At 36.2% G+C, this 27,210-nt stretch overlaps 1 protein-coding gene across 2 annotated transcripts in view; it reads right to left on the bottom strand.

Moving 5' to 3' along the window:
* The window catches only part of LOC131071625 (origin of replication complex subunit 3), a 220,377-nt gene that overhangs the window by 179,998 nt on the left and 13,169 nt on the right, over nucleotides 1-27,210 (bottom strand). For both annotated transcript variants that reach the window (XM_058007552.2, XM_058007553.2), the window contains exons 3-9: nucleotides 26,969-27,143; nucleotides 26,609-26,778; nucleotides 26,228-26,358; nucleotides 15,587-15,860; nucleotides 15,393-15,467; nucleotides 15,030-15,106; nucleotides 14,751-14,847 (exon numbers count right to left, since the gene is read on the bottom strand). In XM_058007552.2, the coding sequence (XP_057863535.1) occupies nucleotides 14,751-14,847; nucleotides 15,030-15,106; nucleotides 15,393-15,467; nucleotides 15,587-15,860; nucleotides 26,228-26,358; nucleotides 26,609-26,778; nucleotides 26,969-27,143 (999 nt within the window). The remainder of the gene's footprint in view (nucleotides 1-14,750; nucleotides 14,848-15,029; nucleotides 15,107-15,392; nucleotides 15,468-15,586; nucleotides 15,861-26,227; nucleotides 26,359-26,608; nucleotides 26,779-26,968; nucleotides 27,144-27,210) is intronic.

Genomic DNA, 27,210 nt, shown 5'->3' with positions numbered 1-27,210 from the left:
CCTAGATTTGTTTGTATGTTTTGTAGTACCCTTGATGCCCGGCTAGGGAATTGTCATGGTATTCCCTCAAAATTTTATCTTTCATCCTTGATTGTGAGGAGAGATATATTGTCTTTGTATAGGATAATGTCTTCACATACCTTGGATTCATCATTTGGCATCTTCCCTTCTAGAATTTCACTGGCATGGGGTCCTTGGCATATTCCGCTATGGTGTCATTTTCCACCCTTTTGTGATGCTTGTGATGGTGTTTAGGCAAGGTCGCCTTGATAGTGCATTTGCTACCAAGTTATTGGATCTTTTGACATATTCAATGTCAAAGTCATAAGCTTGAATCTTACTTACCCACTTATGTTGGCGATCATTCAAATCCCTTTAATTCACAAAATAGCGTACGCTATTGTGGTTCGTCTTGACATGGAATTTCCCGCATACTAGATATCATCGAAACTTTGCTAGGGCATGTATGATAGCTAGCATCTCTTTGTCATAAATCGAATATAGTGTCTTTCCACTTCCGTCAGTTTCCTATTTCAAATGCTATAGGATGTTTCTTTTGCATGAGGACCACTTCGACACCTTCCCCTGAAGCATCACATTGTAATTCAAATGGTAAGGTGAAATATGGAATAGCTAGGACTGGGCATGAGCTCATAGTTTCTTTCAATTGTTCAAATGCTTGTTGTGCTTTCTCATCTCATACGAAAGCTCCTTTCTTGGTTAGATCTGTGAGAGGGGCTGCCATTTTGGAGAAACCTTTAACCAGGTGCCTGTAATAGCTGCATAACCCCACAAACCCCCTAAGTTGGGTCAAGGTTTTGGGTATGGACGACTCCTTGATAGCTTTAATTTTGTCCTCATCAACGCTCACACCCTCTTCACTAATCTTATGGCCCAAGTAGAGTATTTCCTTCATACCAAATTCACATTTTGACTCCTTAGCATATAAGGATTTTGTTTCTAGTATGCTTAGGAGTTAGGACCTCTTCAACATGTTGGAGATGCTCTTCCCAAGTTTGCTTGTGAATGAGTATGTCCTAAAAAAATACAAGTAAGAATTTCCTCAATTGTTGGCAGAAAATATGGTTCATACATGATTGAAAAGTGGTCGGTGCATTTGTAAGGCCAAAGGACATAACCAAAAACTCGAAGTGCCCGTAATGACATCGAGAGGTTGTGTTGGGTACATCTTCCTCCCTCATTCTTATTTGATGGTAGCTTTTTCGTAGATCAATCTTGGAGAAATACCTTGCCCCATGAAGCTTATCAATCAACTCATCTATCCCTGGTATAGGGTAGTTGTTCTTGACTGTTTTCCTGTTGAGGGCTCAGTAGTCTATGCACATTCTCATGGTGCCATCCTTCTTTTTTACTAGAACAACGGAAGACGCAAAGGGGCTGCAACTTGGTTAAATGTGCCCCATTTCTTGTAGCTCTTTGATAGTTTTCTCAATCTCCTCCATGAACCTTCGAGGGTGTCTATAAGGAGTGCTAATCACTAACCCGGCTTCTTCTTCAAGCTCTATGGAGTGTTCAAAGTCAAACCCTCTTCTTGGTGGAATCTCGGGTGGGATATCTTCAAAGACCTTCTTATGCTTCCTCAATATGGGTTGGATGTCTATGTGGATCATAGGTTTGTTCGAGCCTGATTGAATGCAAGAATCTTGGTTAATAGGAGGGCAATAGAGTGAAAAAAATTTGATTGCAAGTGTTTTTACTTCGTATTTGATTTTATGTTTGCATTCAAGATGTATACTTTATTGCTATGATGTTGGATTACAGGTTTATAGATTAGTTTTCCAATTTCAGAATCATAACAACACCTATTTTTGCAACCCCACAGAAATTGATAATTAAGTAGTCAATTTCTTTCGAAACTTGATCAACAATTAGGAGTGTTCCGATATAAATATGCAGAAAATTTTATTGAGTTGTATTCCAAAATTCCTTAGGGATGAACAAAATAATACACTAAAGTAGCCTTTCGCTAGGGAGGAAATCAAATGAACCCTATGGCAAATGTTGCCAAATAAAGACCCTGGACTTGATGGTTTTCCGACATGTTTATTCCGAAAGTGTTGGCATATTGTTGGGAATGAGGTTTGAGAAGCAACAAAGTAATCAAGCTATAAATTCTACATGTTGAGAGAATATCAACAACACCTTCATTGCCCTCATTCCTAAGAACAGTTGAGCGAAATCTTTTGATGACTTTAGACCCATTTCACTTGGGAGCACCTTATACAAAATAATCTACAAAGCTAGGGCGAACAAACTAAAACTTATTCCACCAGAGATCATTTCAAAAGAGTAAAGAACAAAGAGGATTTGTCCCAAGAAGATCTATCATGGATGATAATCGTGGCACATGAAGCTATACACTCAATCTCTCAAACAAAAACATGTTGTATGCTAATTAAATTAGATATCAAGAAGGCATATATATGACAGGGTTGATTGGAGGTTCCTCCTCAAGATAATGGAAAGATTCGATGTTTGCCAAAAATCATGTATCTGCAGTTTAGTTGCATATCTAGCCCCCATTTCTCTATTCTCGTGAACGGTTCTCCTCAAGGCTTCTTCAGCACCTCTTGAGGTGCTAAGACAAGGCAACCATTAGTAATAACCAGCCTCTAAATTTTTATTTTTTATTTGTTGTCAAATAAATCATAACATAAACTATTAGAACACATTGTTGTTATACAATCTGGTACAAGAAATCATTATACATACATCTTATATTACAAATAATTGGATGGGTAATCATTCAAAAAAATGCCAATACATGATATAGATATGCATATGAAACACCCATATGAAAATACCTTCTATTGGTTGAAAATTTTGTACACCTCAACAACTGTACAAAATTGTGGATTTCAGCCACAGTGTGTGAGTAAATACTCTCCTAATTCTAAGGGAAGGCTCCCCCTATCTAAATTAATAAAAACAGATGCGACAACAGTTTTCCTTCTTTCAAGAAAAACTATATTCTTTCCTCTTCACAGGAAAGAATAGCAATTAAAAGCAAATATCAATAATAACTTGTACCATGAAATAAGAAAGAGGAAATGAAGCTTCCTGAAAATCCAAAGATTTTCATCACTTCCTCTGGGACAGGAAAACAATATCAAGCTCAAAGTCTTGAATATCTGCGATCCTATCAACCCTTTGTAATGATAATTTTCAGAACCAAATGCAATATATAGCAGCACAAAGTCTGCAAATAGAATGCACTTCTAAAGCTAATCTATTTGAGAATCTATCACAAACACAAAGTCTTGAGATCCTTCTCAATTCTAATTGTAAATTCTAAACTAATTCCACTTCCAATAGCTGCAACACAAAGTCTGCAATTAAATGAAGTGAAGCTCTTTCTAACAGCCTTCCACAATCTTCAAAATAAACACAAAAATATATTCCAAGATGACATAAGAACACAAAGGGAGAAAGCAAGACTTCAACACACAGTCTGAAATCTCTCACTTCTCTTGTATTACCCAAAGATAGCAAATTTACAACTATAAAGCTCAAAGTCTTTATGAGTAGAAAATCCTACAGAGTTTTCTTGCTTTTCAAAAGATAAAAAGATACAACAGACCCCCTCAAGTATTTATAGGAGAGAGGTCTTGAGAAATTCTCTCAACCACCATGACTTATTCCAACTACTAACTAAGACTTATTCAAGATTACAAGTCCTATTCTAAATTGACTTATAATTAGCTTACTTGTATTTACAAAAGTGCAAGTAATCAACTTGCAATTACAAAAGTGTTTCTACAAGTAAACTTGTCAAAAGAAAAACTACAATTCTGAAATTACAATGCTGAAATATCAACTAAGTGTTGAAAACACTTATACAGTAGTATGTTTGGCCATGTATTCTTCGAACTTCTGGATAATTCCTTGTAGCTCATCAAGATTCGGCTCATGGGTATTCTTAGCAACAATCACTGTTTTGACAATAACATCGCTGCGACCAAGAATTGTAGAGTTGTGCTTCTCAAGAATGGGCTGGATTTCCTGCAAGAAGATTTGGTATTTCACCAAAAGCTTGAATCGATGCAACTCAAAATTGTTCATTCCTCCATTCTTGATGAATCTTCCTTTTCAAGTCTGTGAGGACCTCCTCTTCTGGCAGCAACTCTCCATTCTGATTCATAATATTACAAGAACCCTTCTCGCAATGAGAAACATCTTGCAATACTTTGGCATGCAATCCTAAGGCCTCGCCAATTTATTCAATGAGTGCCTTTAGAACAAGGGCTTTATTCTCTAGAAGTTCTCCAAATTGTAGATACATGATTCTAGAAGAAATGATACCATTCTCTTGAAGAACACTAAACTTTTCTTGTGGCATCTTGTGCCAAACTTTCAAGTTGCTCTTGATCCTTTCCAGATTCTGTTTGAAGGCTTCAAAAGTTTGGTTCAAATTTTCTTTAATGGTCTCCAACTTGACCATTACTTGAAACACCTCCTTCAACACTTGAGCACATAGATCAAAAATCTGATCTACCCAAGAACCCAATGCTTGTACTTTTTGAACAGCTCTTTCAACTTCTTGGACTGATTCTTTCACTTTGAAAGAAGTTGAAGGATTATTCTCCCCTTGGGAAGACTTGGTAATTCTCTGAATAACTGTGACAAGCTGCAAATTTTCCTCCACCAGCTTATTTTTCTTTGCCAGAAGTTCCTCATAACACTGCACCAATGAAGACACTGAATGTTGAGCGGCATGCATGACAACTGCATGTGTTTGTATACCAAGCTCCACCCTGGTTATTTTGTAGTCAGAAGCTTGCATCTCTTCATGTGCCTTATCTACCATTGGTTCAACGATTTCTGCATATTTCATCCTGTTGCTGTCAACTGTCACTCTAGAAACTGTCTTAGCTCTTTTAGCAACTTTGGGTTTAGTTTGCTTGAGCTGCTGAAAATCTAAGATGTCAGGAGAAATCTCCTGCTTCTTTCTCTTAGGAATGAAAGAGAAGCCATAAAATTTGCCTCAGAAGTAGTTTCTGTTTGAACTATAGTTGTCATTTTGGGAGAGGTTTTTGTCTGGACAGCAACCATAGCCCGTTCAGTCACTGGAGGATGTGATGCTTGCAAAATGAATTTGTCAAAACCGGAAGTAGAAGTATCAATCTCCAATAATGTCAAGCCAGACATAGAGACATGGGTAGGCTTATCCTCAAAGATATTCAGTAGATCCTCATCTATGTGATCAAGAGATGTTCTGCTGCTGAAACGGGAATGACCCAATCTGCATTCATACTTAATGGAACAAGATCGATATGAATGGTGGAAAAAGAATCCATATCTGTGTCGAAAGGAGACATAGGCAAATCCAAAGGGAGTTGAGGAGGAACTTCGTGAAGAGACTCCGAAGTTGCGGACCTAGGAGCATCATCTTCTTGTTGCTCTTCTTCTGGATCTTCAGGATCAATGACATGAATATGAAGTTATGGTTTCTCCTTCCCTTTCACTATCACCTCTTCAGAAGGAATCATCATTGCTCTGCTGACTCTCAACTTGATCCTTGTAGTAGAAGAGGAAGCACCTTCTTTGTTATCAACTCTAACTTCAAACTTGCGTCCAACAGGTCCTATAGAATCATCTTCTTTTCCAATCTTGATCTTGATGAATCTAACACCATTACTTTTGAGCCAAGTGTTGGTGTTAGCTAGGATAGGCTGAAATCTATCAAGAATGGAAGTGCATTCCTTTTGTGACCATTGAATCGATGGAAGTGGGGCTTCACCAACTCTTTTCTCAACATACTCGGAATCAAGTACATTCCCAACATCAACCATTCCTTCAAGAATACTAGCAAGATTCAAATCAACAATCTGCTCAAGTGTGAGCCTACAATAGTCCATCCTACGGATCTCCTCTTCTGTGCAAAGATCTCCAGATGTCCTCTATGCGATGCACATGGATGAAGGATCTTTTAATCCTTTCCTTCATGCCCCTGTAATCAAAATCTGCTCTCGGTTTGAACCTTTTGAGTTTGATCTCCTGCATCTCGGTCTCCATTGCTCTAGCCTTCGTGGATGTCATGAGAGAATATCGACCAATCTGCAATGGGTTGTTAGAAGATATTCCCATTCCAGCCTTATGTCGAACTGATTGTTGTGCATGAACAGCCATGAGCTGTCTTCCCAATTCCATAGGAATGATTTTGTCAGTTGGATATCTTGGAAGCATGTATGGCTGCCCACTGAAGCATCCAACTCTCAAATAAGTAAATGTTGGGAATTGAAGAAAAAGACACCCGTACTCATTTACATTCTCCCATGCAGCATCTAACACTCTTTTGTTCTTCAATGTTCTATCAAATAAGCACATGTAGTGGCCATAGAAAGCATCCTGGACTCTCTTGTAATGCAATCTGCTAGGTCTCAAAGGCAACTGATCATAGTAATCTGCTAGGTGTCTGAGTGATGTTGCTATATACACCAAATATGAGTTCATGTAGAACGTCAAAGTGGTGGGAACTCGGGCAAGTTGTTCACACAAAGTGTCGCTAATGATTTCACCCCAGAAGATGTGTTGAGATTGTCTGATAAGTACAATGAATTGGTACATCCATAGTTCGAAGACATTTGAATGATCTAAACCCATGATTCTGCTCAAAAGGGTAATTGTATCACCAATTTCCTCTTTGAAATCACAACGAAACAACTTAGCCCACCAAGTAAGACATGTCCTAGGTTCTTGAATCCACTTGTTGATATGACACTTACATTTCTTCTCCCTCTTCATGTAGTATTTTGTTGCACTTTCCTTCGAAATCTCTACATAAACAAGAGCTACGAGTATTTTGAAAATCTTTTCAATAGTTTCAGCATCAAGACGGATAACTACCTCACCCTCATTATCTCTAATAGTTCTGGTTTCTTGATCAAAGTGGGGGACACAAGCAAGAACGAATTTTGGCTCTAGGGCAGCCACTAGAAAGGAGGATGCAAGATGAAGAAGACTATCCAACAAGCACTACATGATATGATCCACGGGATTTTTAACTCTCTTGAGAAAGTCTGACATATCCACGTGCCCAATCTCTGTATCTTTTATCTCATCCAATGAAGAAGAGACTTGAGAGGGAGAGATCTCATTCTGATACTTGTCGTATTTATACTTCATCTTCTTTTGGGACGACGATGTCGGCAAATCAGTCATTGAACACGAACTTGGAACACTGCGATGAAAATCCAAAAGTGTTAATGCAACATCACGATTCGTTGAAAGAGACATATGATCTTCTTGGAAGGGGAAAAACTCAACTCTAACCCTATGGCTTTTGAAAATGTAAGGATGGATAGACAAGAGGCTTTAAAGACTGAGCTTTTGACTAATTTTTGATCTTGGGAGACATATTAGAAGTATGCAAATGGGAAAAGACGTACTTGCAGTCGGGTTTTTAAATCCCAATTGCAAGTAAACTTGTAATGGGAAAAGTGAATGAATGTATGATAAATGGTAAAAATGGGATTTTGGCATAAGGGAAATGAAGCTTATGACAAAGACAACAAGTGCGGATGGTTATGAATGGATTTAGAAGAACTTTTTCATTTTGACCACATGAAAAATGCGAAAAACTTTCACTTGTAATCAGGTTTTTAAAACCCAAAATTGAATGGATAGGCTTCATAACAACTTTGAACTTTGAAATTTTGGCAAAAGAGGATTAAGTCTTTTCAACCAAATGGAAAAACTAACATTTCCATCTTAATTGCAATTGGATTTTTAAAACCCAAATGTAAGTAGATTGAAATAATACAAAATGGAAAAACAATGCAATCTCCAAATTGCTTTCAAGATTTGGGTAAAATTGGAAAAACTCTCTGAAACCCGAATTGAAACAAGAACAAAACACATACCTATCATGATCAATCAAGGAATTTCAAAACAACAAAATAAAATAAAGACAAAACTGAAAATAAATCATACCTTGCTTGATCAAGATGCCCTTCAAAGAGATGAAATAACTTTGAAAGAAACAATCAGCTCCTTAAATAGAAGGCAAAATCAATACGTTGGAACCCTTGTGTGAACAAAGCAAACTCGGATTGAAACTTCATGCACAAAAAACGGCATGAAAGGAGGAACAAAAACACCTTGGAATGATTTTGCAAACCCACGCTTGGAAAGAAGAAGACAAAATGCCTTGCAATGGAGATCAAATTGCCCCAACACGTGCTGCAAAAACAGCCATGAAGGGGAAAAAACATGGCTCCAAAACAGTAAAAATGCCTCCCAAATAGGAAGAAACGTGGCCCATAAACCAGCCTTAAGAGTAAAAATTTTGATTTTTAAACAACAATTTAAAAGGGGTTGTCTATTTTTGTGAATACAAAAAATACGGACAACACCTTGAATATAGTGTTGAAACAGAGTATTGCAGATCGAAATATGAATGAATGACACAATATTACACTCAGGATAGCAAGGAAATTTGCCCAGCAAGCTTCTATGTCACTTTCAACACACCCAAAAGAACACCAATTGGAGCAATATCAAGAAGTATGACTTCAATGCACCCCAAACTCACCAGAAATATAAACTATCAGGCTGGAAACGCATATCAGACATGGTGAGAGCCTGAAAACCCCCAAATCAGCAGGAACAATGAGTTGTACGGCCTCACAATGGCCCCTAATGGCATCCAAAACCACTCCCAACTCCAGTAAGCACCTTCCTAACCACCTAGCACCACCAAACAGCTAAGGAAAATCAATGAAAGGTACACAAATCACACCCACCAATGCACAAAAGCTCTTAACATGGTATAAACTGTATAGTACAATTGTACAGCCCTCACAAAAATCACATGAAAATGCCAAAAACCATTGCCAAATCCCAAGGGACAGTCTTTGTAGGTCCAGGCCCCCAACTAACAAGGTGAAAATCATGTCATAAAGGCAGCAAATTGCTTCCTAGTTCCCACGCCATAGTTCCAAGAACCTTGTGTTTCATTCGGTTTGCTTAGAAAAGTATGCCAACAGCAATAACCTAAGTCACAAGGTTCGAATTCAAGTTTGAGTTTGACAACTATGAAATTTGGATGAAGTTCGCCAAGGGCGAAAAATTCGGAAAAAAATTCAGCATTAAATTCGCCTTATATAATTTATTTTTTTAAATATAAGTAATATACCCAATAAATTATCAAAATACCAAACAAAAATAATTAATTATCAAAATAATTTAACAATACAAAATAGATTTAAAATCATTATAAAAGGTGTTACATTTATTAAATATTTTATAAGAAACAATTAAGAAATAAATTTGAATTATAAAAAATTTAAATATTTTACATATAAATTTAAACATTTTAGATTTAAAATTAGTATAAAAGATTAATAGATTTAAATATATTACATATTAATGTTTTAATAAAACTAAAACCTAAAAACTAAAACCATGGCAAATAAATTAAATTATCAAATAATAATAAATTTAAATATATAGTATATTAATGTTTTAATAAAAAGTAAAACCTACAAACTAAAACCACGGTAGATGCAGTCGACCTCCAGACAACAGATGCGGCGCTCCAGTCTTCAGCAGGCGTTGCTCCAATCTTCAGCTGCGTTCAATAGAGTGAAACCTTCTATTAGATCTTCCATAAACGACTCTTCAGCAGGCATTGCTCCAATCTTCAGCTGCATTCAATAGAGTCTCAAGCAGAACCGTGAAATGTCCTCCATCAAATCTTCCATAAACGACTCCAAGCTTTTGTGAAATGTCGTAGCCTTTAGCAAGAAGCCTTCAACAAAGTGATGCCCTCTTTTGGTGACATTGGGGTGTCATTTTCTCACCATACGAACTTGAGGAAAAAACTTCAACGATTTTTTTAAGTTCGCCGAATTACAAATCTAAACCCAAAAATTCGGCGAATGCAGTGACTTAAGCAATAACCATCAAGAAACTTCTCAAAAGGGGTCACTCTATTATAGGAAATATAAATCCAACCCAAATGTTTATCAAAACCTTTCACAGCTTGCCTAGAAAATATGAAGGGTACCCCGCCTTTACTAGAGAATGGTATAGCTAGCTGAAACCCTAGCTGGAAACACTTTCCATTAAATCAAAAATCTTAGTAATAATAGAAAAATCAATCTTCAAAACTTCAACATATATCAACAAAACCTCAACATCTCTGCAAAAAACTACAAAACTTCTTTGAAGCTTCAATGTGATTTTTGAAGAGAAAACACAATAAATCAGCTAGGGAAGATTTTTCACCACTGAAACCAGTAAACTCAACAAGGTTTCATCCTCAAAGGTTTTTGAGAAGAACACAAGTTCTCTCCAAAATGCAGAAGCAAAATCAAATTCACCAACCACCCAAACAATGAGCCCTCAGCCTCCATTTTATAACCTTTTGAAGTAATAAAATATTACCATTTTTCTTATTTGCAAATAAACAATTAACTTTATGGATCTCTTTTCACCTTTTTGAGTAATAATAATGTTTTCTCATGAATAAAGTTCCTTTTCCAAGGTCTCCATTAGAAATAACTTTTCAATGCCTTCAAAATGAACTATTACACTTAGTTGTCTTTTTTGATATTTCCAACATTAGATAACTTAATTGAAATATTAATTAAATAACTCGAATAATATATCCAAGTTGCGGAAAGCATAGCAGAAAAAATCGTTTGGCATAAAAAATCGGCGAACCAAAAGTCTAAGATTTTTTTTTTAAAATCAGGAAAAAGTTTTTAAAAAATCGGATTTAAAACAATGTTAAAAAATCATAGAAAATGAGACAAAAACTACTTTTCAAAAAAAATTTAGGGCCCATAGGCAAATAAAATAGAGAATTTAACCCATGAATTGTAGAAAATAGACTTTTGTTGTTTATATTCAAATTTCATATCATTGATGTTCTGAACTTTATCTTCTACAAAAAGACCAAACATAGGCAAATGTTCACTTGACTTTTTAAGAGGATTGTCACCAAATAGTTGTCTAAGCCTGAGATCAATTATTAGCTAAGTCTATGAAGTAACTGAAAACAAAATTTATCAGACAGCAATCCAACCACTGTTAGGAAATTAGTCCTTAACACTTTGGCTTCTCAGGAGAATCCACTAAACAAGTTCTAAAATAAAATTGGCATCCATATTTTTCTTCCTATAAGTTGTTTTTCTAGGCCTGATTTTAGGGGAAGAAAATAAAATGCACCAAAATGGAGGCAAGGGTGGAGACTCTTTGTATAGCGGAGCCATCTTAAATAGATCAATCAAGAAAACATTTTCCACTCCTAGTATGAAAAAGTTAAAATGATTATGGGGCAGCACGACATTGGAAAAATGATTATGTAGCCTTATTGGAACCTAATGTGAATTTACAAATTCTTTCAAGTAATATAAAATGCATTTCTTTCTAAAAAATTAGAACAGCAGCAATTCAACTAAATACATGGACAGTAATGCCCAATAGAGTAGATTTTATGAGTTATTGCAAAGCTTGAAGAACCTACTTGCCAAGGATGCTACTTGGGAGGTTTCATCTTTGCAGCTCCATGCTTTCTTGAGGAGTCCTTCCCTCACAAGACTATTTTACATTGTTCTTGTGGTTTGGGATTTAACTATTCCAGCCCATTGTTTGATTTCATATTTATTTATGCTGAATCCTTAGTTACTGTTTTGTAATTTAGAGCCCTTTACCATTGTACTTCTGTTGAAACTAAGTCTACTCTTTGAACCCCATGGACATGATATTGGCTGCTCAATTATGAGCACCAAAAGGCAGAAATGTACATGCAAGAAAACAAGTTTTCAAATTAAAATTAAGAATTATTATAGCCCTGGCAAAGATATATTCCCTTTAAAAAGTAGTAATGAAGACCATTTTTACTCTGTATATTGTTTTCACTGACAGAAATTATCTTATCCACTTTGGTTCTATATAGTGTCATCAAATGCTTCCATTATACCTTTCTGTAGGTGGTTTGCTAGTAGAGCGATTGTGAGGTAAGTTGCTGAAAGAGTAGCTATTATTAAATAAAGAAAGAGAGGAAAATAAAGGAAAGAATTAACTTCAAGAAAGAAAGGCAGTGGTTCATCTCTTTGATCCAAACATTTCCCTTTTGGATCAAAAGTAAATATGAAACTGGGTCTAAGAAGATAGGAAAGCCTGAAGCAAGGAGTTTAAGTAGATTTTATAGGCCCTACAAAGTGTAACAAATGTTTTCTTGTTACCCTTTCTTACTCTTTCTTTGTAATGATGTGTCTTGTTGATCTATTTCTAGTGAAGCTCCAATCTGAAACCTGCCAATATAATGAGAGTGAAAAGCTAACATATGATTTCTTGAAACTTGAAATCTTTGATTTTTTTTAAATAGAGCTCTGTGATCTTGTAAACAGAAAAGGCCAGCTAAATAGACTTTTAAATCTGGAATTAATATGTAGATGCAAATTAGGAGAGCAGAAAATGCTATAGTCAACATCTAACTCTGATATAATCTAGCAAATTTGAAACTGGCAATTAATAAAAATTGATGTTTCTCTGAACTTTAAAGTAGACCTTTCTAAATCGAAGACCTAAAAACATCAAATGGCACAACTCTAGGTATTCAAACAGATCAATACAAAACTTTAATTGACATCACTATAGCATTTGCAAATAGTGTATGGTGTCACAATTAAATCCTAGTTATCGTTTTTCAACATGCTTGGTTGCTAGGCCTTCGATAACTTCTACTGTTGTATCTGCAATCCATCACAATTTTGCTGCTGGAAGACATCCAACCAAATCCATTGCAATTTCACTGCTGGAAGACATTGTACAACCATCTTTTATCATTTTTTTGGTGTGTTTCAAGGTTTCATGGGTCGTAGGAAAGGGACACAATTTTTTGCCAGATTAATTGTGATTTTCAATGAGATTTTTTGCAGATTAATTACAATTTAAATTGTTATAAATTGTTGACCAGAAGTCAATTTTTACTATAAATCCGGGAAAAATCGTTGAGATGTCTAATTTTTTGGAAAATCACAAGTAATCGGGACTTTTTTCCAGATTTTTGCTTCTATGGCAGAAAGCACCCAATGATATAATTTTGCAATTTTGATCATACCAAAGTGATTGAAGAGTAGAGAAGACATTTTGAGGCAACCAGGTGATATCGAAAAAATAGTCTACTCCTCCAAAAAGTTTAGAGAGTGCCCAAAAGGTTGGAAATCAATTCCAAATGCATCAAAGGGCTCTATCTAACTAACTGAACTCAAATCTAGGAACAATTGATCTGCAAAACTGATCAAATGCTTCTCCAAGAACGTTAGGGTTCCCCCTAACTAACTAGTTAGCCTCTAAAAGACTTGGAAACTAGCTAAATGTGAACAAATTGGCTAAGTGCCAAAAGGGGACATTACTACATTTTTCCCCCTTCCTATTCATAATTATGATAGAGGTGCTGGGCAGATAAATTAAGGCAGCTGGTGATTTTGGAACTTGGAAAGGAAGTTATTAACAATGTCAATCACATCACTCACCTCCAATTTGTACAAAACTGTTTGAGAAACCTTTAGTTCAAGAAGAAACATAATAGAAAAAAACATTGAGAAACTATACCATTGCATCGGGTCAGCAGGTAAACACAGACAAATCAGAAATTTACTTTTCCAATACTAGCCTACAAAACAGGTGGAAGTTGGTAACAAGATGGATTAAAGTATTGGAACTCCCCCTAGCTGGTACTTGGCAATCCCAACCTTCAAAGGCCATGAAAGATCCCCGATTTGCAATCCATTGTTCGAAACATGCACAAACAACATGGCTGTCTGGAAAAGCAAAATGGTCGTCATACAGCCAGAATGTTAATGCTGAAAACTTTTATATCTGCAATAATTATAAATTAATCTTTGGATATAATAAAGTTCAACAAGTTCTTCTAAATATTTTTAAAAAATCAAAAAATTTAATAAAGTTTTTTCTTTTTTTTAATACTATGAGTAAGGCTATCAAGGTAATGTCATACTTTATGACCTTTCATAGATGATTTGGCTAGTAAGTAGATTCTCCACAGAGACAATAGAAGAAACAAGTCAGGATTGTGAGATTAGGCAACGCTGTCAAACAACAGTGGCAGTGGAGAAAGCTTCAGTTGAACACCAGCAAATCACGCCCAGACACTCTGGGGGTGACACTCATTAATTTTTTCAACAAAAAATGAAGTCCTAAAACTCTTTATGAAATTTTTTATGATTTTGAACCTTTTTTTTGTTTTTTGAAGTTTCCTACATTTTAAATTTATTGGAAAAGCAGTGCCAAACCCTGTGTCTTATAGCAGTATTTTCTTCATACAAAAGCAGATTTATTGCTACTTGTCTACTATTTTGCACAACTGCATTCAGAACAGTGCTAACAGTATTTTAACACAACGCAGCTATCTATTATGTTTATCAGATCATATCTCCTATAATTTCAGCTCTAGACTGGCTCTTACATGAGCAGATTAGTAGACTCTGTTCTTAACAAAGACAATACTGAGAATGTTTCTGCTGGATTTGTTTATTCCATGCACATGGATATTCATACCACAATGGATGGATATAGAGATGAGTCTTAATTTCATTGTTGCTAATATCAGTTGAAAATTTTTAAATCACATTGCTAGCAGTACTCTTAATTTTAGCTCCCCTTTTACAACAATGCAGTTGATGGTGAAAATTTAAATGAATAACGTGGAAATGAATGAGTTAAAACTTTAACTTTCACTACTGCAAGCTACTTACCATAAGTACTCTGCTCCAGTTCTGTTTTCTTTTCTTGATATCTAGCAATGCAGCAGCCAAATTCAGACTAATGTCTTCATCTTTGCACTTAAGCTGTCTGTTCACAACCATCACAATTTATCTAAAACAGATTGAATCTAAATTGACCAATAGTTTAAAAAACTCTGTAGTAGTAGTAACCATTCATGAATAGCTGTAAATAACCAGAAAACTATTCTTCATAAAAGCCTCAAAACATAAAAGCAAACAAGATTAAAGAATAAGGCATCCAACTCTTACGCATCAACTGAGGGAAGATCTGCAGCATACTTCAGCATAACCTTCGGTATTGCTTTGCATATATCATCCCAAGCTTCCTAAAATCACTGCTTAAATTTCAGAATTGCAATATTACAAACCTCAAACATTAAATCTTTTTGGATACTGATGCATAGACCATAATAATTAATACCAAATACATTGTTATTTCAACTTGACCTCTTCATAAACAACACCTAAGTGCTTAACACCATAAAAACAAAGCTTTACCTACAGTATAAACATTTCTGGCCCACCTAAATTTATATGCTTCCATCAACTGCAGACTGAGAATAAAAATTATTAATATAAAACCATTAACAATTAATGACAAGTTGCACAAACCTGGCTCATATTCTTAGTTAGTTCATTGCATAAGAAGCTCAAGGGTTCATGATAAAAATGTTCCATGCATGCCATCTGCAGAATTCATGAAATAGACAAGTACAAATCCTATGTGACTCAAGACCACTCATATTTATATGATCCAAAAGGATGTATACATCAATATATAAAAACTATTAAACTTTGGAACTGACCTTCAGAGCCCTCAGAAAGAAGGTTGCAGTACCATCCTGCCTCAAGAAGTTGGTGTACAGAAACCTTGCAACCTTGAACCCGATATCAAATCCACAAAAGGATTCAATCAATATGGCAATGATAAAAGCCTCGAGGCGCTCGAGAGGATACTTTAAGTTAAACCGTTGAGGATTTAGATGTTGTATTGCACTTGAGGGCAGTAGTTTCCTTAAAGCATCAACAGTTGTTGCCATTCCCATTACAAGAACAACTGGTATCTGGACAACCCATTCACTGACAAAAGAACATTAAACACTTTAAAAACTACAAAAGGCAAATAGACATTTCTAGTAATAACCAACAAAGAAATCCATTGCAATTATAGTGCACATGAAGGTACTATCTAAACCAATATTTATCAACCATCACTATGCATATGAACACTAGTATTATTCTCAATGCATTTATTTATCCAAATAATATTCAAAAAAATCTCCAAAAAGATGCATAAGAGAAACCGCAATGCCTGCTTAAAATGCTTAAAAGGGGTTATTAAACCAATTGCATTCTTCTTGGACAAATGATTCTTTTACAAAAAGAACAGATCTAATCCCTAAAGTCATTTTCATACAGAGTCCAGACAAAGTCATTTATACCTCAGAAATTTGCCTAAAGCACTAAGCAATGTTTCCAAGTTTCATGGCTTTTCGCCCAGTCTGAAAGCATTGCACCAAGAGTTAATCAAGATATGCAGCATTTGCTTAAGGAACAGATTGACTAGTTTCCCTGAATGCAAGGTTTCTTCATTATCTGTTGTGAGACAAAAGCAGACAAGAATGTGATCTTCAATTCAGGGCCAAGAATTTGGGATAAACATTTTTTGCGTTTAAATCCTTTATACCATTCTTTTGACCCCAGCAGAGACTCTTTCACCACAGTTCCCATTTGGGTCTGCCTTCCATACCTACCACTACAATTTCGGTATCATTCCAGGCTATAGACAATTTACTATCCATTAGGAAAACTTCCGCATACATCAAATGAAACTAAACACCAATTCCACATTACTTATGCCAAAATCTACATCGAAATGGACTCAGACAAAGGTCTTCCAGTTCCAATTCCATTAAGAAGAATAAATGATACAAGTCTCGTCCAAGGGATTGAGCTTAACTAGTTAAAACACTGGGTTCTCACTGTGGAGACCCAAGTTCAATTCCCAATAGGGACATCTGAAGTGGAATTCCAAGCTGTGACTCTTGGCCTTCCATAGGATGGGGAAGGTCTTGGGGTCAATCTAATCAAACATAATAATAATAATAATTCAAAGATATGTAATGGGGATGGGGCCCCCTACTGTGTCCCCACTGGTTCATAGCTCTAGTCAAAAGCTATTCAGGCTTCGGCCAATTACCGACCAAAAAAAAAATGATACAAGTCTCAATTTTTCAACTATGTGAATATCCCTTTTAGGTGTCGCAGGTGTTTTGAATATGCGCATTTTGCAGCACACTATTCAATGTTGTAAATTTTCTCTTCAAATGCCATCTAGTGGTAAAGAATCAAATCTCACCATATTAATTCATCAACCCATATGAATAATTCAAACATCATTTCATCACGCCATCAATTCATCCAATCAGCAGATAAATTCCAACATCAATAATCCAAGAAACAAAATCAATTCAGAAAATTCAATTCAAGCAAACAAACCATAAAGCAGCAAAAGATCAATCCATTCATCAATCAATTCAATCATTCAGATATCGATCACTTAAATATCAACAATTCAAACATAAATTGTTCAAACATTCATCATTTTAATATCAATCATTCAAACATCAACTGTTCAGCAATAAATAAAAATCAGAAATTCATTTCTTTTAGGTATTGTTGACGTGTATTTTGTACACTATCAAACACAGAATAAAATACCCAAGGGTACCTTATCCTCTCTTGAGTAAAGTCTCTGATTGCTGAAGATATCGTGGAAAAGGATCAATCAGGATGACTTCAAGGTTCTTCGTTGTAGGATCTCTACGTGTGGATAAGCTCTCTGTGGTATGATGTGATTTGCTGGAATCACAAGGGGACTTACACTTGATGACTGAACTTCTGATTTGCTTTGAATATTCGCTGGAACACGGGCTCTTACTAGCTTTGATTGGAAAAAAAAAAAAAAAAAGGAAACAAAGATGAGGGCGAGGAAAGAATCTAATCCTAATACTAAGGAATGTAGGAGCAATGATTGATCTTTGATGAAATTCTAACTAAGTCTTGTTTTGACATCCCAGGACCATCTCCACAAGGTTAGTGCGATCTTCGAAGGAAAGCTTTATGATGTTCAAATCATCACTGCAGGCATAGACACCATCAGGTTGATGCATATCAATGAAGAAGCGACAATTGAAGTTAAGCTTAAGCTGAATGATTCCAGTTGACTACACAAGGCAAGTCTACAATCAACAAACTGCTAGTAGTATGGATATACGAATTCCACCATCAATCAAGCACATTTCTTCCACTCATCTAATAACACGAAATCAAATATGAGAAGTATAAAGACCATGCAAATTGTCGAATCGACCCATAAATTTCACCATTTCTTCAATGAAGTTACAAGTCTTTTACAACAACATCTTGGCAACAATCTTTGCCTTCTCTCTCTACTCTACTCTAATTGCTATTCTATCAACTAGCTAATCACCTTCTAACTACTCTCTATCTGTCTTCTAACTGCTTCCAACTATTTCCTTTACAAAATGAAGAGTCGGGGCTTATATAGTGCCCACAATACAATTCGATGGCTAAGATCAATTTGAGATCAATGGCCAAGATTCAATAATGAAAACCCTAATTAGGGTTTGTTACAAGTTACAACCATTACATAACATTTAATGCTTGACCAATGAAATAATTGTATTGCTTGGACACATGTCCTCTCTCGAAAATTCAACCAATGGATAGCTGGGGTAGGTACATTGAAGTTTGTGCTACCTTCTATGAGTTAGGTACATTGAATCTGGACATTGTTGAGGTGGACCAATCCAACTAGAGGAGTGATGACTAGGATGCCAACTCGTCTGACACTTGTAGCTTGGTAGATATTCAATTTGATGTTGTTGAGAAGCTAGCTATAATTAACTCATCTAGAACTATCTGCTTCTTCAACGAACCCTTGCTCTGACTTCTTGTGTCCTTGATGTGCAGGATGATGATGTACCTCGCCTTGTAATGCTGGATTGGAAAAGGTCGCCCTTATCCTGATGATGCTGGATCGAAGAAGGTCGTCCTTGTCGATGCTGGATCGAAGAAGGTCGTCCTTGTCGATGCTAGACTGGAGGAGGTCGCCCTTGTCCTTGCTTGATCTTCTTGGAGGAGACCGTCCTTGATCTGGCTTGATTTTACAACTCCGGGATCTCCATTTGATGCCTACACAAAATATTAAAGTTAGTCTTTTGAGCATCAAACCTCAAAGCATGAAATTTAAGACCTTTCAACGGTAAAACTTAAGATTTTAATTTGAAAAAAGTCATGATAAATCAAGAACTACACATTTTCAAATTAATCATGAATGGAATTTGGATCTTCAAGACTTAGACTTTACAAAATTGCAATGGGATCACAATAAGTCTTGAATAAGAACTTCAAAAATGATTCTTCATACCTCCTCTTTTGAGTTTTAAACTCTAAGAAATGATGCAAAAATAGATGAATTTCGCTAGGCAAAGTGTAGATCATAGCCTCCCTTGGATAAAATGCACCTCCTTTAGCTTGGAAAAGAATAAACTCCACTAGCCTCTTCAAAAATCTGGAAATTCGCCTTCAAATGTCTTCAAAAAATCTGGAAATTATCCTCTAAACTAGCAAGAAATACGCCTCTCCAATAGCCTTCAAGATGAATTTCGCCCTCCTCAAATTGCTCTTCAAGTTCGCATGAGAGATAATGCGAGAATGATTTGAATTGTGAAAAAACACCTCCAATATATAGAGCGCTCACCCCTTTGCCTCCAAGGCCAACTTGCCAACAAAAGGCTAAGAAAATAAATAAAATTGCAAAAAGGAGAGGCCGACTTGATAAAATAATAAGAATAAGCCCTCAAGCACTCCATTTTTAATTTTAATTTCACAAAAATTAATTTAAAATGCCTTTATAATACAAAATTCGATTTTTTAAGGCTCAAAATTAATTTATTAAATGCCAATTTAATTAATTTTTTCAAATATTCCAAAGTTAGCAATTTGGCATCTAATGCGATTTGGAGGATATTAACGCCCAAATATGGTAAAAAATAATGAATGCCATTAACTTCGCTCTGGTCCCTTGGAGAGGGACAGGAGCACTTTTTCATTTTTAGGCTAGGATTCTCAATTTTTTGAAGTCAAACCTTTGTTCACCATGCTTTAGAAGATCTTTCCCATCTCACACAACTTTGCCTTAGCATAATCTCGGAGGGAATTTGTTGTTTCATAAAAAGCGCTCTGGTCCTTCGGTGAGGGACGAGAGCACTTTTGAGTCCATTGCATGAATTCTTGATCACATTAATCTTCAATTTACCCTCAAGGCGTAGAATATCACATTTCACTCCATCTTGAGCCTTGGTAATAAAAATATCCTTTCAAAATGCAAGGTAAATGGTCATATTTGGAAATTGCGCCCTGGTCCCTTGGTGAGGGACGGGAGCACTTTTGCCAGTTGTCGTCAAAATTTGCAACTCTCGCATCTCAATTCCACTTCAAGGCATTTAAAACACTTTTTCAAACTTGCGCCTTGGCCTCAATTTGTCCAAAATTGGCGAGAAAGGCGAGATAACATGTTAAGTGCTCTGGTCCTTCAGTGAGGGACAGGAGCACTTTTTCAACTTCAAGCTTATCCGTCCTTTGCTAGCTTCCCAAATTATCTTCAATGGGCTAATCATGTCCTCTTTCATTCATTTCAATCACAAACTTGCCTTGGCCTTGTAGGAAATTCACACTTTTTTGGAAAATCGCTCTAGTCCCTTGGAGAGGGACGAGAGCACTTTTTGCATCTTGGCATACTTCTTTGTTCTTTAAACCTCTTAATTGCGTCCAAGGCATAAAACATCATTCGTCCTTCCTATCCAAGTCAAGTTTTGCCATAAAATATCAAACAAAGAAGAGAAACTTGAAAAAGTGGCATGGTCCTTCAGTGAGGGACGAGAGCACTTTTTGTCATTTGGGTTGATTTACTCCTTTGTGAACCGCTTAAATTATATTCAATGGACAAAACATGCCTCCCTTAACCTCTTCAAATCATAAAATCACCTTAACCTTGCAAAGATAGTGCGAATTTGAAATTCAGTGCTCCGGTCCTTCAGTGAGGTACGGGAGCACTTTTTGCCCTCTAAGCCAAATTATCTCACTTTTTGCCTCGAAATTCCTTTGCTAGGGAAGATTTCATCTTACTTCATGCTATGAATAGAAGTTAATGTCCAATAAAGGTCTAAAATTGTGCATATAAAGAAAAGTGCTCTGGTCCTTCAATGAGGGACAGGAGCACTTTTGACCTTCTAGGCAAAAACTTCATCATTTTATTGTTTTCAATCAAGTCTGGATGCTTTATCATGTTCATTTAGTCCTCCACTATGCCTTTGATGTTTCGATTTGACCAAACAAGGCCAGGAATGGCTCAAATAAGTCTTTTCGCTCTGGTCCTTCAGTGAGGGATGGGAGCACTTTGCCTTGGTCCCTTGGTGAGGGACAGGAGCACTTTTTCCTTTAACCTTCAAAATTCACCATTTTTGTGCCTTCAAAATCTTCAAAATTATTAAGTCATGTCCAACTATCATTCTGGAAGACCCTACACAAAACAAAATAGAAAAGTCAGTGACAAATATGCATAAAATAATATTTGTGCTCTGGTCCGTTGGAGAGGGACGGGAGCACTTTTGTCCTTTCTGGCTAAAATATTCAAAATTTAAGTCTCCAAACATTTCACAAGGCAGAGTTAGGTCATCATCAAGGTCAGGAATCAGTTAGCAAGCCCTCGCAAAATAAGAAATTGCACTTAGAATGAAATTCGCCCTGGTCCCTTGGAGAGGGACAGGAGCACTTTTGCTGTTTCAGGTATCATCTTGCCTCCGAAAAATGATCAAAATTTACCTAGGCAAGAATACACAATTTCATCTTCAAAATGCTAACACTTAGACAAAATTTGAATTTTCCCTCAAAAACCCTGACTACACCTAACCTGGGACCTATCTGACCTCCTGACAGACTCACCTTACTTCAATAATCAATCCTCGGAAGGATACTTAATAACTTTCAAAATTTGACTGGACTCAGCTTGAAAACATCCAAAAGAAACCCCTAAGGTTTAGCCCTAGCCCAGACAGACAACTCACTCATTCAAAACCCTAAAAGCAGAGAGAAGAACAGGCAAAACAAAAGCGAAAAGAGGGGGTCCCCATTTAAATGGGGCGATGTGTGAAAACGTCACAACAGGTATCAAACTCAAAAATTCATATTTCAAGTATCATTTCATTCAGCAATAAATATAAAGGAGAAATTCTTTAAAGCATAATCCATTGAAGCATCAAATCAGCAATAGTCTAGCAAATACGCAAAAACATCAAGTTATCAGTTTTGAATTCTAGGTAGTATATTACAAATCAGAAGAATGAAATCCCTTCCGGGTCCACGAGAATTGAAAGGACAAAAACTCTTTCATGCTCTTACCAAGTTTGGACGAAAACCCTCCAAGGTGGACTAAGAGTTGGAAGCACAAAAACCCTTTTATGCTCTTTTGCAAGCTAATGACGAAAACCCTTGGTATTGTCACTGTTGAGTCAAGGATGAAAACCTCTAATTCAGCAGATTTGCAAGTATTTCTGGAAAATTCAAGATATGATTGACTTTGAGTACTGTGCTATGATTTATTGATCTGAATATTATAATAAATTCATATTAGTTGACAAAGCCATTATCATCAGAGTTTGAATGAGATTAATTCCAGAAAACCAAGATAAAATTATTCATAAAATTACAAACTGAGTATAATAAATTTTCATCGTCTTTGATAAATTGTATTTATAAATATAAAGCAATTCTCATTTTATGTTGGAATAATATTTTAGGGCAAAAATCTGGAATATCCCAAAAATGGACATCACAGACCACCAGATTTGAGCCTCTAAAATTATATTTGCTGATGCGGGGTGAGTTTCTGAAAACTAAAATACACTTCCCATTTGCAAGATCCATTGGTCCAACATCTCTACACTAATTTCACCATCATAGGTGTACATGTCTATTTTTGCTTTAGCCTTGAAGAAACTTTGCATGATTCACCTTGTTCAGGTTTGATCCTTTGTGGCCCCTATTCCTCTTCGTGAGACTACTTCTTGCACATCCCCTCCATCAAAGCAAGCAATATAGATTGTAGCCTAGCAATTTTACCCACTAAACTAGTTATTCTCACTACATTATCTTCAAGCTTCTTGAAACTTGTCTCAACTCTTATTTGCCTTGTCCACTATCTAGAGCCAATTTCTCAATGTTAATTTACAAGATTATCACTTCCAGTTGAGCTAGTGTATGGCATACCACATCTGCAATCCTTTTTTCACTCATCTTACTTGTTCTAATACAATCTACTCTGTAAAAGGTTGAAATTATACCTCGAGCTCTCACCAACAATGGATCTAAAAGATCTTTCCAGTACAAACATTCACTCATCAAAACAACTTTCACCAAAATTTGTTAGGTTTTGTAGAATTTGACATAGACAATAAAATTTGCACCACCAATCTCTAGAGCCAATTTCTGCATATTAAGGTACAAGATTATCACTTCCATTTGACCTAGTGCATGGCATACTACATCCACGATCCTCAATTCACTCATCTTACATGTTCTAATACAATCTAATCTGTAAAAGATTAAAACTATACCTCAAACGCTCACAAACAATGGATCTAAAAGCTCTTTTCAATACAAACATGCACTCATCAAAACATCTTTCACCAAAATATGTTAGGTTTTGTAGAATTCAACATAGATTAGAAAAGCTGCACCACCAATGGACCATGACCATCCAACTCCACTCCTCATAAGCCTTATGAATTGACTTTTAGTCTTTTACTCAATCTTAGACCTTCTTAGGATCTCTCCCACTTGTAGGAATGTTCTCCTAGACACCATAGGTTTAGACCATTTGACACAAACTACTTCGACCTCTCACGTTAACAATGTTACACTTAACCTTCACCCACCCAAATTTGCTCCTAAAGACGCTACTTTCACATTCAATTTTAAACAATTAACTCCAAACAATGACATTATTAGGCAAAGCGACCTTGCTCATTAAATGCAGGTCCATGTTTATGAAAACTACATTAAGTGTGCCATGGTTGACGATGGGGTGGAGGGGTTGTGATTAATTTAATCTCTCTTTCCCTACTCCAAAGGATGAGATGTGACAAATCCCACATTACTCACACCAACAATGCCCTCAAAACTGTGACGAAATTAGCCCCCTTACCATTGGAAAGTTAATCTTCCTGTCAATGTTGGTCCTAAAACTGTATCTATAGAGTTCTTATCATAAACAAGGTAACCTAGCTAAAACGTGATTTTTGGACAACCTTAGATTCATAGGAAGAAGATCATCCCCTCTATCCTATTTTAGGAGGTCCACTTTTTACACCTTGCTTAAACCCACATCATCAAGGGAGATCTTGATCGCTTTAGCATTTATAGAGTTGAGCCAGCTGAGACGAATGCTAAGCAAACCCAAAGCCATGGTTAAAATCAATGAGAATAAGAACCCTCAAATAGGTTCTGACACAGTTGCTATGGTTTCCACTGAGATCACCACTATAGAAATTAAAGAGCTGCTAGAGGAGGATCAGTCTATTGTCTCTGTTTTTGTTCCAAATATGATAGGCATCTATGCACCTACAAGCTTTGCTTCTATCTGAAACCAAAATACTATAGATACTTGTATGGTTAGGACTTTATCTTTCAGGGATCCTCTACATCACAAGGCTGGCCATCTTGTTCCTACGATCCTTGTCTTAAACCAGGAAGAAAAAGACATTAATGAAATGGCATTCCCTACTTGGTGTTGATTTTAGGTAATCAGATGTTAATCTAGTTACTTAAATTATAAACAGACTAAGAATAAGCAGAAATAATAATAAATCAGGTTAATAATAAATCAAAGATTCAGATCAGTTCCTTAATTATAAGCAGATTACATGAATCAGATTACTTATCTGATTGAGTACCAATCTAGGACAGACTGAACCTAGTATGTGCAGCAGTAGTGTGTCTTCAGAGAGAGCAGAATATCGACACCACTTGAAGAGGGAGATCACTGAAGTACAGCGCACCACCTTGCCCAGCAAGTTGTCCAATGGATTCGCTCAAGGATGAAGAAATGGATCGCTTTCTACCATGCCAGATTCGCTGACTGTTCTTGCATAAGGCTGACGGCACTTGATAAGGATGATTGTTGTGCAGAATGAATCTTGTTTATATACAAGATTCATGTTCAAGTCTTCTAAGTTGGCCTTAACCAATTCCCTTTATTTTACATATTTCACTTTGCACTTTGGCGCCCAATTTGGGGCCTACATAACTTGCAACTTGTGACACGTTTCCTGTTTGGGGCCCAGCCCTATGAAATGCTTAACCACACGTTACATTTGGGCCCAGCCCTTATAAACATAAATTGCTTAATCCACACGTTACATTTAGGCCCAGCCCTATTAGGCATAAATCGCTTAACCTTATTACAATAAGATAATATTTTAATTGCCACAAGGCAACATTAAAATATGATCCGAACTAGCTAACCATTTCAACACTTGGGAGCTTTTGATGCAAGGTGGCCTAACCCCAAGCCTATTTGGTTAGACCTGCATGATTTTATTTGAGCAGACCTAGATCATGTGAGCTAACAATACAATAAGGAGGCGTCTTAATGATTCATTAACGTTAGAGACCTTGTGCTTAGAGTTGACAGTCTAATTAATAAAAGGGGCAACAAAGGCTGAAAATTTCAAACAGATTGAAAAGGCCCTTATATTGGCAAGGAAGACATTGGCAACAGTGCTTTCTTCTTGTGTACTATGTTAGGCATGGAATTTGGTGAAACTGTCAACACCCTCCAACTCGATAATTGTTCTATTTAAAAATTCAAAAAGCTACCTTTCCAAAGACACCTTGTTCTGGCACTATAGAGTCATTTGACTTCAATTTCAAAATGCCCGTTGGGTGTTAGATCTGAACCTCACACTACCTTTTGATTACCGCAAATGGTGCCCCAAATTCCTTAGGGTGGAACAAATCTAGACAGTAGCTTTAGTGGCACATACTTATCCATGATGAATTATTAACTACAAACTGTTCAGTCAAGAAATGATTGTTTGAATATGTACCATAACTGTAACTGTGACTAGATCTGGGATTTAATCATACCAACCATTTTGATATTAGCAATGCACCTATCATCCACTTTCCTATATGCACGTATTTGGTGTGCACAATCAGAGTTCTCTGTCCAAAAGCCTACTAAGTATTGTATGTGGATCAAGGACGTTATACATCCTGATCATAAATAATTAAGGCAATTCTATTTCCAACCAGCCAAAGTAAGCTTTCACATTTGAATTACAAATGAATTACCGTGGTACCTTAACATTATGATAAATTCTGCTAGTAAAGAGGAATTGCAGCGTTCCACATCCTCAATAATAATGACAACAGGATGATTCCTATTACTTGGCTCCTGATACCAAGAGGCCAATATGTCCATATCTGGTGTCTGGTGCAAAAAGATTAAAATTTGTCAAAAACTCATAGGAGGAACATAATTGAAATTTTCAGGGACATAACATTGAAGGAACCATAATACATATAATAAATGTCAATAAAAAAAAATGATTTTACAGGATATATTATATAAACATAAATAGGAAACAACAGAGTTACAAGGGCTGATCATAACTGTCTAAAAACCCAGACTATGTTGGATTTCAGAGGATTCAAACATGAATAGGAAATAACAGACTTACATCAGGGCTGATCATGACCATCTGTCTCAGTAGGCTTTGAACACAACCTCCAACACCAATCTTGGATGAAAATTGTTGTGGTCTCAAGTTAGCAACATGGCAATTATTTGATTTCAAATAGGAACCAAGCTCTTTAAAAGTGCTTTGGTCATCTACAAACTCCACATTTCCTGCACACACATCCACAAATTATGCAGATGTCAGGTCCCTAAAAGTTTCAGACTGTGCTTTAGAATAGTAAATTGAATATAACTATTTTCTACTTGAGATTAATGATCTATTGTAGAATTAAGTATATACAAAGTATGTAGATAGTTATGCCAGAATAAAATATTGATAGTGTTTCATAAATCAGCTTACTAATGAAAACTAATGCAGTGGGCAGCTTCTTGACAACTAAATTACTCCGAGTGCAATTCATGTTTTTATCTTCAGCAGATAGATTCAACTTAGACTGCAGATCAGAAGAGAATGAGTTGTAGATCCACCGCTGGATTTCTTCAAATATATGCATATTTTGCTCCACCACAACATCCTAAACAGAAGAACCAGAAATGTGTTAATTGTGTTAAAAGTAAAACAGCCAACAACCCTCCAGTTAA

The sequence above is a fragment of the Cryptomeria japonica genome, chromosome 11 (genome assembly GCF_030272615.1).
Source record: "Cryptomeria japonica chromosome 11, Sugi_1.0, whole genome shotgun sequence".
NCBI lineage: Eukaryota > Viridiplantae > Streptophyta > Pinopsida > Cupressales > Cupressaceae > Cryptomeria > Cryptomeria japonica.
Note: the sequence above shows the minus strand (reverse complement) of the source record. Positions and strands in the feature narration are given on the sequence as shown.